Source organism: Penicillium vulpinum (genome assembly GCF_028829585.1).
Source record: "Penicillium vulpinum strain IBT 29486 chromosome Unknown utg000001l_segment0_segment0, whole genome shotgun sequence".
Lineage (NCBI taxonomy): Eukaryota > Fungi > Ascomycota > Eurotiomycetes > Eurotiales > Aspergillaceae > Penicillium > Penicillium vulpinum.
In genome coordinates, this window is record NW_026643241.1 from 4,808,781 (window position 1) to 4,825,938 (window position 17,158).

Sequence of the window (17,158 nt, forward strand, 5' to 3'; positions counted from 1 at the left end):
ATTCTCAGTGACTCGAATTCTTAACCTTCCATACTAAATACAAAACACTGCCCTCAGGGATCTCCACGCGAACTTTCTTTGATATGCACATCTTTGTTCCATTGGCCAGAGGATACGTTCTGTCTCCATATCGAATTATACAGCCTTCACTGTAAGATATGGGAATGAGCTCTCCTTCTTTCACCTCCCAGCCTGAGTGTGATGTCCGAAAAGTAGCGACGCTAGAGTTCTGCATTTATCAGCACGAAATGTATATTAGAGATACAACACGGACTGACCTGCGCGAGCTGCTGGAGGATTTCCCGCAATTTAATTTCCGAACATTGCTCCACAAGTTTGAACCGAGGAGACTGCTTCCATTCCGCGTGTGGATTTGCGTCCAGCCAGGTTTTCAACTCCTCCACAACCGTGTGTTCAACATGTTCTAGGGTTTTCTGGAGGATCTCGTCGCTGTTGGGCAGACTCATGTGGAAAGTAAGAGATGGTGAACTTATGAGAACATGTAAGCCGTTATCGCGACAATCCCGTGTGCTGGCAACTTACCTTCAAAATGCTAGAAGATTATAAGACACCAAAATGTGTATCCTCCGTGTCACCGCAAAACAAAACAGCTGATATAGAATCTCACCAGACAATGCGATTAGGTTGATTAGATGGCAGGTTTGCTGATTCTGATCCGCCCAAAGGCCTTCTGGCAGCAAGGTTAGTTTTCGACTGCCCCGCGCGAAAATCTATCACGTGGCAATGGGAGCCCCGCCTGCTTATATCAGCCAGGCATGGCAAGGTCAGTCCGAGCCTTATGCCATACACTTTCGACTACCTCAGGTTGGTCTCATGTGGAAAGACCTTTGACTTGACAAGTTAAGCGGTACTGTGCACAATCCATGAGACTCTTAGAGGAGCAGTAAAAGAAGAAGGACCAGGCTGCGGACACCCGTCATACATCCCACCATGTAACGTATTTCACTACCGAGCGGATCAAGTGCGCTGTGTCTACTCCCGGCTGTCCATTACCCACAATATCAGTAATGAACCGCTCATCGACCTGTGCAATATGTATAATATGGTGCTTGCGTTGGGTGGCATTGAAGCCGTGGTTACGCTTGAACTCTCGGAAAAATCTAGTGGGTGACAGAAGTTTTCCCACTCTTGCATAGATGAAGAAAGGCGGGCGGGGCTGTCAGTCGCAAAATGCCCGAGAATCACATGATCGCCGGCCCAATCCCTATATGGCAGGTTTACTTGAGGAGAATATTTACTACAACGATGGATCACATGGTTTTTCGGGGGTATGAAGTCTTACGAACCTCTGCGTTAATCTTAAATCCACTCCCTGTCTGTTTGCCAACGGCACACTGCATTTATCGGAATAACGTCTCTCCGCGTAATCGATACAGGAATTTCTTAGAGTCCTTTCTTCCTCTCTGTCATTTATTCAAGCGACGAAACACCTTCGAGAACCAGTACTTACTCTCTCCTGACATCATGTCGGCAATCAAAAAGCTAAGTGAATCGACATATACTTTTCTTGCTCTTATCGACCACACGCTAGATGATATTGAAAGTCTTTGTCATCTAGATAACGGTCATGATCGACGCGTCCCATGTTACGGACTTGGACCGTTGGAAAATGTGCCTCTGGAAATTCTTCAAATGATTCTTTTGCGGCTTGATATTCGATCAATGACTCAGTTCCGACGCGTCAACAGACGAGCAAGGCTGGTTGTAGATCATATCCCACAATACAAGCAAATCGTCCTGCATGCCCCAGCCTCAATCCGAGGATGTCTCAGCCTGAGAAGTGGATTTTCTTTTTCATGCCAAGATCTTTATGATAAACTGCGTACAGCTGAGTGTGACAGCTGTGGTGACTTTGGTGGTTACCTGTACCTGGTCACCTGTCGTCGCGTTTGTTTTCTCTGCTTCACCGAGAAGGCCGATTACCTACCACTCCTTCGAAGTGACGTGATTCGAAAATTTGGACTTCGCTCAGAACACTTAGCAAAGCTTCCCTCCTTCAAGAGTGTTCCTGGTCGTTATTCGTCTCGAGGAATCAAATGTCACCGTCGACTTACTTTATTTGATCATTCTGCTGCGCGTGAGGCAGGAATTTTTGTGCACGGGGATAGCAACTCAATGAAACAATACGCATCAGAGAGTCTTGCCAAGAGAATTGAAATCCATCAATCTCGAAATGCGAGATCCACCGGTGGAGTGAAACCACCTCGACTGCCCAGGTCTGAAGAATCTTTTGACGGGTTTTCGTCTAACCCCATACGATTTATGGGAATCATTCGAGCACCGGTTCTTGACACTCGCACGGCAATTCCACAGTGGGGGTTTCATTGTACTGCTTGCAAACCTCATCATTACGGCCGTCCGCTACACTGGCGCCGAAAATTTACCAAGGACAGCTACCGAAATCATATAAGAGAGTGTGGAGAGATCATTGACGGCAAGCACAAACATGAGTAAACTGATGAATTAAATCAACTTATTTCAGAGTCAACTTGGAGATCTTCCGTCATATGCCACGGAGCTGGTTATTGCCATCGCAAGAGCTGCAGAGCATGACGTTCTCTTTGGGCCTTGCTTGTTTTGTATAAAAACTCGATGACTCCTTCCGTCCATTAACAATATCTCAAAATCTCTCCTATCTGCGCATTTCGTCCTTTCCAGGTTTCACCATATGCCGCGCGCACATATGAACAGAAGGGTCCAATTTTTCCTCTTTCACAGGGGAACACTTGACGTTCGTGCCAAGGCGTTCATCGCATTGTTTAAACTCTTCCATCTTTTTACACCCACATGTATACATTCGGTAGAATTGGGTACACATCTATATGAGATCAGACTCAACTGACGGGAAATGAGAAAAAGAAGGTCAGTGTTATATATACCTTGCGAAGATCTGGGCGGTGATTCCGGGTTTGTTATCTAGATCTTGCTTGACACTAGAGCAGTTTTAGAGTAGGTCTTTTGGCAAATCGTAGATTTCTTATGACTCACCTTGGTCTATATTCACCTTAAAGGTTGGTATGAACAAATAGGGTAATGGAATGTGTTTGGTCCTGTCGACAATGGGCTGGGGGTTTATATATGCCTTGCTTCCCGGGATCTCTTCATGGTCATGGTATGCTTACTCTGCTTCGAAAGCAAAGTCAATGGGAAAGATGTGACACCCTGGGTATTTGGCTAAAGATAGATGGTTGCATCAGGGCCAATCAAATACTTCCACCCCATAAGCGCTTGTCTGGTGACTGGCGATACGCTTCTTTAGCGCTGTTGGCACTTTAGCTTTCTTCGATTTGATCCAATTCCAAATCTAGGAGGATCTTGCGCCTGCCCTTTTTTTTTTTTTGCATGAAGTTTTGTGATCGATGAATGATAGGGGAACCTTATGGGGCTCGTGCGTAGAAATCTTAGTGTTGAAACCAAATTATCCTCGTTCAAGGTTTTAGTGTGGACTATTCAGCTAGGTTGCGTTGTTAGCGAGCTAAGGTTCAGCCAGGGAGCCCGAAAGGCCAATACTAGTACACCTTTCCCCACCGCTTTCCCTGGCGCCAGGGATCGCAGGGCGGTGTTCTCCTGGCTTCTCCAGCTCATGATTCAGGATCCTGAAATATAAATAGCTGTCCATAGATCTCTTTCGAGATTCGAATATCATTATTTCGTCACATTCTAAATTCGCTTTCTCTGTCCAAGGCTTGCCCGACACTATGGCGCTCATTCAAACGAAAGTCGAATTGCTTCAAGCAGAAGTCGATGAAAATGATCAGAGTTTCTTTCGTCTCCTGCTCAATGATCGAAATATAAAATACGTCACTATAAACCCTGGCCTTTACAATGCGGACGATATGTGCTTCGGCCCCTCGCTAGTTTCACTTCTACCCACTCTACCCGATGGAGATTGGAATGATGGACTGGTGACCGAAAATGAAGCGACTGGCCAACCTCATTTTGCCCATGCCATTCGGACCGCTTTCCCTGGCGTTAAGAACACCTGGAATGGAACTTTTGTGGATTATATGGAGATCCTGGTAGGAGAAAAGTTGCGAACGGGCATTTATGAAGTCAAATGCCCCTTGTTCGATGACGTGGTTGTGGCTAAATTCGCTCGCTTCGAATGGGAGATCCCATATCTAGAGAGTGAGACCACGGCTTATCAATGGATCGAGGGCAATGATATCGGTCCCCGGTTCCTTGGCCATCTAACGGAAGATGGCCGTGTGATCGGATTCTTGATGGAACGCATCAAGAATGCCCGGCATGCTGGCCCTCAGGACCTGGAGCCTTGCCGGAAGACATTGTCTCGATTACATCACTTGGGGATCCAACACGGAGATACAAACCGGTTCAACTTTCTCATTCGTGATTCAACGGCTGTTTTGATCGATTTTGACTCGGCACGAAAGTGTAGCGACCAAAAAGCGCTTCTGAAAGAGCTTGAACATTTACCGAAATCACTAGAAGATTCATCACGTCGAGGTGGGGGAGGGCATCTTTGAATAACTCTTCTTGCCTATTGTCGGGGTTTGTCTCAAGAAAGCTACTCATGATATATTCAACTTTGTATTCAGATGATGTGCACTGAAAGCATGGACGTGATACTGTAAGCCAAGTACCACTTGATCTCACCTTTATAATGAAGACCGAGAGAGCCGCATAATATGGTTACTGTGACTGGTAATTCTCTAGATAGTCGTACTGCCACTCCTGCGGGAGTCTCTTTTTCAAGGAGCGATTGACAGCCAGCTGAGAAGTCACGCACGAAGTACCGCTTGAAAACAAAAATGGGGGAGTAACAATGGATCAGAGAAGCCAATGTGTGATTGGTTCCCGACTACTCTTTGCTCCACCTTGGAGAAGTTCCAGACTACTTGGTAACCCTATTGGCTACCCTCCCTCGATTTACAGCCCCGTCGACGAAAGTGGCCGGATATGGTTATGTAGCGTATCTCTTGTCGAGAGTGCCACTAGACCGAAATTGGCACCACCTCACTCACGCCGTGTTTCGAGCACCTTCATCGCTTCTTGACCTGGATGTCAGTTTCGATTTTCTCCCGCTGGCGAAGTACCATAGGGAAGCTAGGGTGAGCCGGCCTCGTTTGGGTAAATCGTTAATAGCTATAGAGGCATTGCGCAAAGGCGCAAGTCTTCTGTTCAAGTTCTATATAGCAAACAAGGAACTGCGCTTATTGCTGCTTTTACCGATATTCACTAGCGTCCTCCACACTGTAGGTCATTGTAAATGCTAAAAAGCTGAGGTATCTAGCGTTCCCTATTGGTCTTGGGTTGCTATTCTGGGAGCAAGCATAGGAAGTGCAATGCGTGGTTAGTCTGCTCCTCGAAAGTTCTACAAGCCTTCGCGAGCCATGTGATAGTCGTCGTCGCTTTCAGTTGGACTTAAGGTGAATCGCAAAAATGATTGGGAGTTCCAAGTGCCGTTGCGAACAAAGAACACCCTGGAAAGCAGAAAAGGAAGGGTTTCTTGCTTGGCGGAAGGTGCTCTTCGGGTAATAATTCCCGGTCCGGAATTCAGCGTTGTACTCTATACTTAGAGTAGTTGCGCCTTCAGACTTGCAAACTTAGTGCAGCTTCACTTCAACACCACACCCAATTTGTTTGTGAGGGCCGAGGTAGTTGAGGGACTGCTGTCACGGCTTACCGTTGATTCTCAATTAATTGATGTCGGTATCTTGATCAGATTAAATGAACTGGTCCAGGAGACATAAAGGCCTGCCTATTGTAAGTTCAACAAATATGAGAGGAAAAACGGAGGTGGTGATACTGTAGCAATTAGAATTCAAGTGTTTAAATGTTTAGACATGGGGCTGTTGAAAGTGGTGAGAAGGTCATCTAGACGCTGTCCTCTCTGAAGAAAAGCCTGGTTGATTGAATAGGATTGGTTAAACAATATTACCTTCTCCACCTACATCTAAGGTCCGTGCATTTTCCTAATACTCTCGCATCCCCCCAGGTATCTGGCCCGAAATTAGTTCGGCCTGGTTGTAAGGACCACCTCCGCTCCATTCCGAGCCCTCGGGCGAGACCGGAGAACTTGGAACTCATAGTATTGTAAACAACAAACGCATTATCAACGTGGATGCCAACTTGCTTCACTCGAAAATTTTCCCACTATGCGGATAGGTCCTGGGAGCGTTATCAAACTTGGTTTGATAGATGAATGCAACCTCCAGCTTCATCTCGGTTATAGAATTTGTGGAATCTGGTCATGGTAAAGAACCACGCAGACATAGTTTGAGCTGGAGAACCGGTATGTCAAAATGTGGTTAGCGTATCTCTTACTGTTGCTGAGAGTGCCACTAGACCAAAACAGGCAGCACAGTGTCTGTTCAGTCACCGCTATTTCCTGCCATTATTCTGCCTCACCAAAAATTCCATTCAGTTGTTCAATTATTCTAACTAATATTTAACGTAATCCACTACCGAGTGACGCACACTACCGAGTGACGCACCCCCTCCCAAAACGCGTCAATTAATATAACCCTCTCTCTTCAACCACCCACTATGCCACCAATTCGTTCTCGATCGTCTAAAGATTCAACCGAGCAAGAGGGTAGGATCTTATTAGCTATCCAAGATTTTAAGAATGAAAAATTCTCTTCAATTCGTGAAGCTGCGCGCTGTTTTAAAGTGCCTGAGGCTACCCTCCGCCGCCGCCTCCGGGGTGTTCAAAACCGCGCGATTTTACGCGCTAACTCACATAAACTGACTGAGCTTGAAGAGCAATCTCTTGAAAAATGGATACTCTCTATGGATCTACGTGGAGCAGCCCCCCGGCCTGCTACTGTACGAGAAATGGCGAATCTTCTTCTTGAAAAGCGCGGATCTAGCCCGGTTCTTTCGGTTGGCGAAAATTGGGTTACAAAATTTGTTAAACGACGTCCTCTTCTCTCCTCTCGTTTCTCGAAACGTTATAACTACGAGCGTGCGAAATGTGAGGATCCAAAAATTATAAAGGAGTGGTTTGATCTTATTCAAAAAACTATCCTACAATTTGGGATCGATCCGGATGACGTTTATAACTTTGATGAGACGGGTTTTGCGATGGGATTAACGGCGACTGCGAAGGTTATTACGAGAAGCGAATACTACGGTCGGCGAGCACTTTTACAACCTGGAAATCGTGAATGGGTGACGGCTATTGAGTGTATAAATGCTACTGGTTGGGCCCTTCCACCGTGTGTGATTTTTAAAGGCAAAGTCTTTATTGAATCCTGGTTTGACGGCCTCCCGGACGATTGGCGATTTGAGGTTAGTCCTAATGGATGGACCTCTGATGAAATTGGACTTCGCTGGTTAAAAAAGCTCTTTATTCCTACCACTTCTATACGTATGAAGGGGGTATATCGGCTTTTGATACTTGACGGCCACGGAAGTCATTTAACCCCGAAGTTCGATGAAATCTGTGAAGAAAACAAAATTATACCGATCTGTATGCCTCCGCATTCCTCTCACCTTTTACAGCCTTTGGATATAGGCTGTTTTGCGGTGTTAAAACGCTCGTACGGCCGGCTGGTTGAAGCAAAAATGCGGGTTGGGATAAATCATATTGATAAACTTGATTTCCTCGAAGCATACCCTCTCGCACGAATTGAAGCTTTTAAATCAGAGACTATTAAAAACAGCTTCGGAGCAGCTGGTTTAGTCCCTTTTACACCGGAGAGAGTGATTTCGAGGCTTGATATTCGTCTTCGAACCCCTACCCCCCTTCTAGCCGGGGTAGTGATTGGGATCCAAAAACACCTTCGAACTATGTGCAATTGCAAAAGCAAGCCTCCTCAATAAAAGCACTACTTCGTACGAGATCAAGGAGCCCCCCTAGCCCGCTCAATTCCGCTATCAACCAGGTTTTAAAAGCCTGCCAGATCACGATGCATTCCGCCGCACTACTAGAGAAAGAAGTGAGCGATTTACGCGCTGAAAACGAGAAGAAAAAGCAAAAGCGAACCCGATCTACAAGGACGATAGTCCACGAAGGGGATCTCTCAGTTCAGGATGTTCGTGAGCTACGTTCAGAGCCATTTGAGGCTCAAGTAGCGCGTATCAACAACTATCGTGAGCAGGTTTCGGAAGGTTTAAGGCCGCCCCCCAGGCTGGACGAGCATGTGGAATATGTAGGAAGCCAGGACATAGGAGAGAGACATGTCCAGATAGATGATGATTTTAGTTTATTTAATTTAATGGCGTTTTGGTTGAGATAAATGCATTTGAATTCAGGAAGTTGGGTGGGGGTGCGTCACTCGGTAGTGTGCGTCACTCGGTAGTGGATTACGTTAGACCATTGTTATGGACCTATCAGGCACCAACCAGGCCAAGGGGCTCCACTGCACAAATGGGCCATCAAGAGCTAATCGATCAATCTGTCAGCAGGACACGTGATCTTGCTCACTGAGTAGGAGCATGACTCACCCTGAGTCGGACTAAAAACCAACGCATATGTGCCTGGCTATACCAGCAAAACGACCAGCAGGTTAAGGATAGCAGTCACGTGACACATTGGGAGTATATGCCTGCACGGAGGTAGGATCTACTCCACGGAGCCTGTCAACCCCCAGAAACGAAGGATATATAAGGACACTCCCTCATGTACTTAGTTCAGTTCTTCGTCTTCAATCATACATTGTTACTTGTGACTACCTTTGAGACTTGACTCGATTAACTGTGTTATAACCTGACAACCACTACGAGCAGACCAATACCCCGGTATAGATCTACTCGGCGCTCTACCTGGCATCTATTCCTCGATACCCCTTCTAAGGACTTAGGCTGCAGTAAGGCCTAGTACGGCAACAGCTCGGAGACGACGGACAGATCGTTGACGTTGGCGAACCCGCGGCGTATTAAGGTAACTATACCCGGAACCCGTCCATTAGACTTAGTAATAGCCTGTATCCAACGTGGCATACTCTCTGATAGACCTTCTCGGATACTAAAGTCAAGTTGCTGCCCGGCCCATCTCTAAAACACGTTGGAATATCAACGTTGGGGATCGAGCCAGAGCAATGACGTCATTTAACCTTATCGGTGGTGATCAGTGGGGCTCGGTGGAGATTTAGGACTCAAAATAGCCTATATGCCCTCAAGAATGCAAGGACTTAACATATCACCGCTAATGCAGGCCAACTCGAACACTACTAATTCAGAACATAACCAGTTCAGCGAAGTTGAGTGTTGAGGTCGGCTTGTCAAAAGATGAGGCATACAATCCGTTGTAGCTAGGATACTTGGCTGGGCTTTAATTAAGCATTAGTGAGTGGTAGTCAACGATGGAACGACATAGTCAATGGATCGGGGGGAAATTTGAGGTATATGATGAGAAGCTATTTAGCGCAAACTTTTTGAGGTTGATGGATCTTGGGGAAGGTGAGGAGATGGTTGTTCTACCAGATAAGATATATCTCCGTTCAGAATATTATGCATACGTGCTGATATTCCTTTCAATTCCAAAGAAAAGTGCGGTCTAGAGAGTGGGTAAGAATACTGGATAAAGGATCTTTTTCGCGGGTATCAGCAATGAAGAATGAGGGCATAAATATTGAAATATGAGGCATCTAATGCGGCGGATATAACCCCTGGGGTACTGTATCTACACAAGCTTCAAGTGAAGGTAATGAAGGTCTTTTTTTGATGTTAGTGGTTATCTCTTCGGCATTTTTGATATATTTATGCGAGCTCCTTGGTTCTATGGTACAATTTGCCATCAACCTGCTCAAAACTGTTGATACTGCCAGAGACCACCAGGTCCAAGCCAGGCTTGCCCCTATAAATACCTCGTAGACGTCGGCCCTCCTGGCATTTTCTAACTAATGATCATTGCAGGTTGTGTCAGCGAACGAAGTTCGGTTTGCCCTATGCACAGATCCTATTCCTTACTAGGGACTTAACTACTCAGATAGGTAAGGTACGTCTTTTTCCTTTTCCATGAAGTCCCTTGGAATGCTTGCATGGTATCTAACCACAGAGCCTAGAGCATACCGAAGCGTGTTTCGTCAAACGGAGGGACAGCGAGAGAGGTAAGCGTACTCTCTATTTCAAACGAAATTTCGCTGACTACTAGCTTCGTTGTGCACCTTCCTCACAGCGATGTCGCACAACATAGTTATCCTTCGAAGCAAACGGCCTTTATTGGAGGACGGAGTGCGGGCCTTGCGAGAGATGCAATTGAGATAATGATCTCGCTACGGACACTGTACTTGCTGAGTATTTCGAAGGAGGACCGAATTTATCTATGTACTGACGAGGCCCACGTAGGTACCATCGAGCCGGCGTATATTTTTGGAACAGACACTGAAATCAACTGAGGCCAAAGAACGTTAATGCCTGAGGCACCAATAGACTCCTAGTCTAGGGGTGACTAAGCTGGGATCCTCCATGACAGTCCATTCCAATCCCTATTCTGTTGTCTGTTGACTTCAATTTGCATCATTCGATTATCTGCTGAATACTTTTTCAACAAGGGATGGAGGAAACAATCGCCAAATCACGACGTCAGCTTGAAGAACAACAAAGGCTCCGAGAAGCCGCAGAACGGTGACTCCAACCCAACACACTATTTGGCCTTCTCGGTCGCTGCCACATCTCTTTGTCTCAAAGCGATCCGAGTTGAGGGGAATGCGACGACCCAGTTCACCGTAAACCTTGCGTCATTTCTCGGGGAAATACTTCTACCGGCCGCCGTGATCGGCTGACATCAGCCTCCTGGATCAAGCACCTACCCATCGAGACCTGTCGCGATTGTCTCAAGCTATTTCCCCCTCCGACACATCGATGGCCGACAACATCTCGCCAGATTACAAGGCTCTTTTTCTGCAGGCGGAAAAGAGACGCAAAGAGGCCGAAGAGCAACAAAGACAGGCCGAAGAGCGACAGAAGCAGGCCGAAGATGAAGGAAGACGAGAGAAAAGGAGGCGGGAGCAGGAAGAGGAGAGACGCAAGCAAGCAGAAGAGCGCACCCAACCGACCACTTTCGTGGAATTCTTGCGCCATTCCCATGGCTTGCTCTCCCGACCACTGAGAGTCGAGACACCATCTCGCTCGACTACCGGGAAAATACCCCTTCCCACGGGGAAATATTGCCCGACACGGTTGGAACATTGGACAGACTGCCCAGCACGATTGTCGGAGCTCTACAGTTCCGTCTACAGATACCTGCAGTTGTCACCGGGGGGGCCGCCGCGTTTGTTCCCATCTTTGTCTGAGCTAGAAGGATTAGGCCGACTACTGGGTCGTAAGCCTATAAGCAGCGAGCAAGAACTGGAGGCTTATGAGCGGTTTGCCGTGGAGGAACACGTCTACGATATAATAACAAAGTTGTGCAAACTACTCGCTGCTCGCGACGAGTTCGGCCTCGGCGATGGAATCCAGTTCAGCAATCATACGAATTCCCTAAACGAGAACGAAGCTATTGAAGCAGATACAAGCCAACCGTCAAGTGTACACAACCCGAGACCTGATCAGTTCTGCATCCATCGTGTCGACGGCAACACTACCACTCTCCTCACATCTGTCGAGTATAAGCCGCCCCACAAGCTTTCCGTCTCCACCCTCCGTCTGGGTCTCCGACCAATGGACTTATGGAAGGATATGGTCAAATCAAACAAAATACCGACAAACCAGGAAGCGAAGTTGAGGTACAATGCAGAGCGACTTGCCTGCTCCACTCTTGTCCAGGAATATCACGTGATGATTCAGGAGGGACTCGAGTATTCCTATGTGACTAATGGGATTGCGCGTGTCCTACTCCATGTTCCACGTGATACACCTAGCACGCTTTATTACTTTTTCTGTGATCCCAACAGCGAAGTCAACCCAGAAGATGAATATTATTCTCAGCTACTGAAGACTTCTGTTGCAAGAACACTATGTCTGTGCTTGATGGCCTTTCGCTCACCTACTCGTGGCCAGGAATGGCGAAATTCCACACGATCAGAGCTCCCTCTTTGGACGACCAGTTTCGACCACACTCGTTCTCAGATTCCCAAAGCAGAACTGCAACAGACTCTTCCTCACTCCGATAGTACAGCAATGGAGTACACGAGTCCGGAATCCAGTTCATCTTACGAACCACCGTCATCTCCGCCGGTTCCTCCAACAGCAGCAGGTCGCCGAGTGTCTACAAGGTCTCAGGCCAGCTGTGCACCGTCGGGTGTACAGCATCGCTCGCAGTCGCCAGACTCATCAGGCTCCGATTCAAACCAAGCAACAGGCCGGAAACGGGGCTTTAGCCAAGTTACATCCTCCCCATATGCCCAACGAGCAGGTCGTCAACAGGACCCGGGGAGTAATCAAGGCACCCAGGCCCGATATCGCGATGCGCAATTTTGCTCCCAGCGATGCTTAGTCGGGTTGCAGACTGGCGGTGTTCTAGATGACTGTTGTCCAAATGTGATGCTCCATCGTCGAAGCAAGGACGACCTTCATCATCCCATTACCCCAGAAGATTTGGTGCGTTTGCTAAAGGCACAACTGGACGAAAACATTGACAGATGCACACCCCTTGGAGGTTGCGGGGCGTACGGTGCGCCGTTCAAACTGGCCTGTACTATATACGGTTATACTGTCGTCGGAAAAGGAACCACTTCGGGACTGTGGAAAGAAGTCTCTCGCGAAGCGCAGGTATATCAGATTCTGCGGAAGGCCCAAGGGTCTGCTGTGCCTGTTTTCCTGGGTACGATCGACTTGGCGAAAATTTATTTCCTTCATGGGGCTGGAGAGATTCGTCACATGCTCGTCATGGGCTGGGGAGGCGAAAGTACAGCATCGATGGAGCTGACACCGTCGCTCCACCGGGAGATTCGCAGATCAAACAAAGAAATCAAAGCCTTGGGAATCATTCACAAAGATTTGCGACGTGACAATGTTCTTTGGAACGAAGAGCTTGGGCGGGCGTTGATCATCGACTTTCACTGCTCCACATTGAAAAGTCGACCGACTTTGCAGCGGCCACGAGCCGTAAAACGACGATTATGTCAACCAGAGATAGGAGATCCAAAACGTCTTCATGTGACGTGAGGCAGTGTGCTTATTTTATTGGATTAGCAACACAATTGTGCATGATAATGAAGCATGAAGCATCTCCGGCCCGCATCCGCATGAATCAGTCAGGGTTTCCATCTATTATTATTCTTGATGCCCGCTTTTCCAATGCACCTACATCGCCTCTGATGATATATGATTATAGATGCGTTGACAATCACGAATTGATCATCCAATTCTGGCTCTCGGACTTAACTTTTCTGTGATGCTATGAATCACATGGAAACCTTGATTCAACTATGAAGCTTCAGGACCGATATTATAGACTGTCGTGTACTAACCGAAAATATTGCGATAAGCGCCCAACCGCTCGACAACCTCGACGAATGAGATTATCCACATGACTTTCCCAGGTATGCTGTTAGACATACATTCCATCAGCAGGCCTCTCTCTGCCAAACTCCTTTGAAAATTTCTTATTTGATTCGGCGGCTAACTTCAAGCATTTGTAGTTCACCTGTTTGACGTCAGCCTCAGCGAGAGCGTGTGCAATTGCTGCGACGTTTTTGATCTGGTTCATGATTGGTCAGCAAGTGAGATGTTCAGTGCCACTCGGACACCCACCTCTCGTCCATTCAGAGCTAAAGACTCCAATCGTCGGAGTTCGTGCTCCTCAACAATAGCAGGTCCTTGCATCGTACATGCCTTGGACAGAAAAGTTGACCAGAGATCTCTGCGAAACTCTCTCGTTAAATTCTCATACTCAATGATCAAATGGATCCGGCTGAGAATTGCGTCATCAAACTGGATACCCCGATTTGAAGTCAAGAAAAGAATTCCTTGATAATATTCCAGCTTTCGGAGGGAAATGGTCACAAGGCGATTGTGGGCATCGTGGTAAGATGTACGCTGCTCCATGAACGCGTCTGCCTCATCCAAGAGAAGCACGGTATTAAAGTGTTTGGCGATCTTGAATACTGTTTCAAGTTGTTGCTCAAGCGCATTGGAATCCCCGTGGTTGACAACAAGTTCGCCTGCAGATATCTGGAAAAATCAGTGACGCCAAAATCAGCCGAGCTGGATGGTTCATACCGAATAGAGGGGGAGTTTGAAATACTCCGAGGTTGCTTCAACCGTGAAAGTCTTTCCGACTCCCGGTGGGCCACTAGCACGAGTTAGGATGGGAAGTCTTGATAGTATAGACGGTTTGCCGATATACTTCAGAAGAATGTTGAATCCTTGGCCCTTTCCATCAATTACGTCGTCGAACGGTATCGTCGGTATCATCCCTAGGCGGGTTTTCGCCAATGACAAGAGGATAGTCTTAGTCTCTGAGGGGATCTTCAGGCAGTCGAACGACTCAGGGGACCAATCCACGTCCCTAAGAGCACTAACTGCGCACTCCACTGGAATCACATTAGCCGGACACCAAACCATTGTCAGTCGTGTCACATACAGAACATTTTCTCCTTGAAACTGAAACAGCAAACTGTTGGGCAGGCGACCAGTAAATCGGCCTCGCTCAGCCTTTGGGTATCTACACCGTCTCCTCGCATTTTCTCCTTCTCTCGCTCACGGTCCTCCATGAGCATTGCACCAATGTCAAAGACTGCAATCCCAACCTTATCCTTGACCCCAATGTCGCGGAGTGACGGTCGGGAGTAGTTTGGCTGCATTTCATAGAAAAATGCGGCGTCCACTGCCACTCGACCGTTGATATTGACTTTGATAGCCTTCCCCTTGTTCATAAAGAATGCGTTGCCTTTACAGTGCCGAACGTGTGAGCCGGCAAAATCCCGAAACTTTTGACCCTTCTCGATCAGGTCTTTCCGGACTTGCTCGTGACTTGTATAGTGGCAGAGAGGGAAGGCCTCAAGGCTCTCGATCGGCTTTGATCCTCGGAACTTGGCCACTCGCAGAAAGATACCGGCCTCGCCGAACTTGACTCCGTTATAATCAAGAAATCGGCACTCGAGATTCAACCACGTCTCGTCATTTTGTGTTATCTCTTCGCCCGCGTCGAATACGACACATCGCGGCTCTTTTGTGCCAATGCATGTGGTATAAACATGGCAACCAGGCTTAAAAAGCGCCCAAAGAAGGTCATATATAATATGACCGTGCTGCAACATTGATTCGAGACGCTGCAAAGTAGAAGTATATGCGTGCTTGAGGTGATCGATGAGCAAGAGGAGATGCTCCGCATGTGCCGACTCATGGTCCGAATTGCTATCCATATTCTCCGCACATCTGTCGAGCTCTGGGAGGAAATGAAAAAGGAAATTTTGCTCGATCTAAATCCACGTCAGCGTGCTCCTTGATGATAATACTGCCTCAATTACCGATGGCTTGTCCTCCATCAGGCTAACGGCCTTGATGTCGTGCAGCACGTCTCGCAGGATGTCGCGTAGGCCTTCCGACTTGATATCTATGAATGGAACTACCTCCTCGGACGTTCGGTCTGATCATACTATTAGTAGGTTTTCGGTCTGGCATGCAAAGTTGTTACGTACCAACACGTTCACGGACAACGAATGCATACTCAGCGTAGTCGTCCAGGTCATTGCTAGTCTCTGTTGGCTCGGCTATCTTGTATTTACATGCCTCTTTGTCCCAGCTAGACCCGTGTCAGCTATCTGAAAAAGTGGAAGGGGTTGTTGGCTGGTGGCTCATACGTTTCCATAACTGTTTTAAATTGGGATTTTGATGCCCATTTCTCAAACGACTTGAAATCATCCGGTGTGGTACAGATCGGACTTTCGAGATCAATCTCGTCTATTGCCTGAACATTCTCTTCCTGTTCATTGCTGGCAGAAGAAGACCGAGCAGGCCTAGTTGCCAGGGAGAGTTCAGCTGACCCACATTCATCGTGGGTGAGCTTGACCATCAACCGCTTCAGTCGAACTATGTCGAGGCCTGGTGGGGATTGGTCCTGGGAGACGGGAGTGTTTGGAGGTTCTTCGTCGGCAAGATCGAGCAGCGCGTTCTCAAGAAACACACCAAAGAGAAGCATCAGATCCTTCAAGGTGGCAGGAGGCATAGTCGACCCCTTCGTTGGGCTATCGGGTGGCGTCAAGCCTTGGTGACTGTCAGAGGAAGTTTTTTTCAATGCCATATTGTGCGACTAATGACTGAGACTAGAAACCAGCAGAAGCTAACTTGGTTTTCGAAAAGGTTGTGAAATCGATAACAAAAGTTGATGTATATATCAATGAAAGATTCGTGGAACGGATGGAGCTGCTTTCTTTTATATCTCCGGTCGCCCTCTCTCAATCTTAGATCGCCTCATCCTGTGGTAGAGGTACATGCTGCGAGTGTATGAAATTAGATGTATGAGGGGGTCACAAGTGAGAATGATTGGATTGGAATTTCTATAAATGATTTGTGGAAGATGAGGGGAAGATTGAGTGGAAGATTGGGTGGAAGATTGAGTGGAAGATTGAGTGGAAGATTGAGTGGAAGATTGAATGGAAGATTGAGTGGAAGATTGAGTGGAAGATTGAGTGGAGGATTAAGTGGAAGATTGAGTGGAAGATTGAGTGGAGGATTAAGTGGAGGATCATTTGGCTTAGAAGGCTAAGCGAAGCAGATTATCAAGTTGAAAGAAAGCGGCCAAGAAACAAATGGGAAGCGGACCGATAGCACGACAGATCTATAAGTTGGCCTTAATTCATAGCGCTCACTAATGTCACCGATGGGCTAGAATGATCTCGGATAAAGCTACGGGAGAATGTAACCCCGCTGCCCCTCCTTCCCCCGTCGCCGCAATGATATCGTCGGGCAGCAACTGCTCGGATATATTAATCAAGTATGACAGCTTTTGGTATCCCAGAATGTGAGTGAAAATTATCCGAAATCAAAGCTTTGAGAAGAAGATGTCACGTTGCTCTCATGATGCTCATCACCTTGGAAGTCTGGTCTCAAAGTGCCAAGTCAGCCCTCTATTGTCGACCACGTTATCGTTAAGGAAAGGAAGATAGGGCACAATGAGTTCAACAGAGTGAATTGAAGAAATCAAGGGGAGTCAAAATGATGGCCACCACGTACCATCGTGACGCTGGTCGGATAAACCTTGCCCTAAATCACTGCTGGAAACATCATCCGGCAATTCTCGACTCGCCGTGTGTATATTTGATATAGAAACGTTTGCATCTCT

General features: G+C 47.2%; 5 protein-coding genes across 5 annotated transcripts; 3 read left to right on the forward strand and 2 right to left on the reverse strand.

Moving 5' to 3' along the window:
- Positions 1 to 4: 4 nt before the first annotated feature.
- N7479_001728 (uncharacterized protein) lies at positions 5 to 467 on the reverse strand (the record flags this gene model as incomplete). Its single annotated transcript, XM_057249425.1, has 2 exons — positions 5 to 229; positions 279 to 467. 2 exons carry the CDS (start codon positions 465 to 467, stop codon positions 5 to 7), a joined length of 414 nt encoding a protein of 137 aa, XP_057113857.1.
- A 1,018-nt stretch (positions 468 to 1,485) lies between these two features.
- Positions 1,486 to 2,475, forward strand: N7479_001729 (F-box protein; the record flags this gene model as incomplete). Its single annotated transcript, XM_057249426.1, has 1 exon — positions 1,486 to 2,475. One exon carries the CDS (start codon positions 1,486 to 1,488, stop codon positions 2,473 to 2,475), a length of 990 nt encoding a protein of 329 aa, XP_057113858.1.
- Positions 2,476 to 3,719: 1,244 nt separating this feature from the next.
- On the forward strand, positions 3,720 to 4,508 carry N7479_001730 (uncharacterized protein; the record flags this gene model as incomplete). Its single annotated transcript, XM_057249427.1, has 1 exon — positions 3,720 to 4,508. The coding sequence occupies one exon, from the start codon at positions 3,720 to 3,722 to the stop codon at positions 4,506 to 4,508; it is 789 nt and encodes a 262-aa protein (XP_057113859.1).
- A 6,286-nt stretch (positions 4,509 to 10,794) lies between these two features.
- N7479_001731 (uncharacterized protein) lies at positions 10,795 to 13,038 on the forward strand (the record flags this gene model as incomplete). Its single annotated transcript, XM_057249428.1, has 1 exon — positions 10,795 to 13,038. One exon carries the CDS (start codon positions 10,795 to 10,797, stop codon positions 13,036 to 13,038), a length of 2,244 nt encoding a protein of 747 aa, XP_057113860.1.
- Positions 13,039 to 13,423: 385 nt separating this feature from the next.
- Positions 13,424 to 16,117, reverse strand: N7479_001732 (uncharacterized protein; the record flags this gene model as incomplete). Its single annotated transcript, XM_057249429.1, has 7 exons — positions 13,424 to 13,573; positions 13,627 to 14,046; positions 14,095 to 14,408; positions 14,459 to 15,296; positions 15,345 to 15,463; positions 15,516 to 15,619; positions 15,678 to 16,117. 7 exons carry the CDS (start codon positions 16,115 to 16,117, stop codon positions 13,424 to 13,426), a joined length of 2,385 nt encoding a protein of 794 aa, XP_057113861.1.
- Positions 16,118 to 17,158: the final 1,041 nt, after the last annotated feature.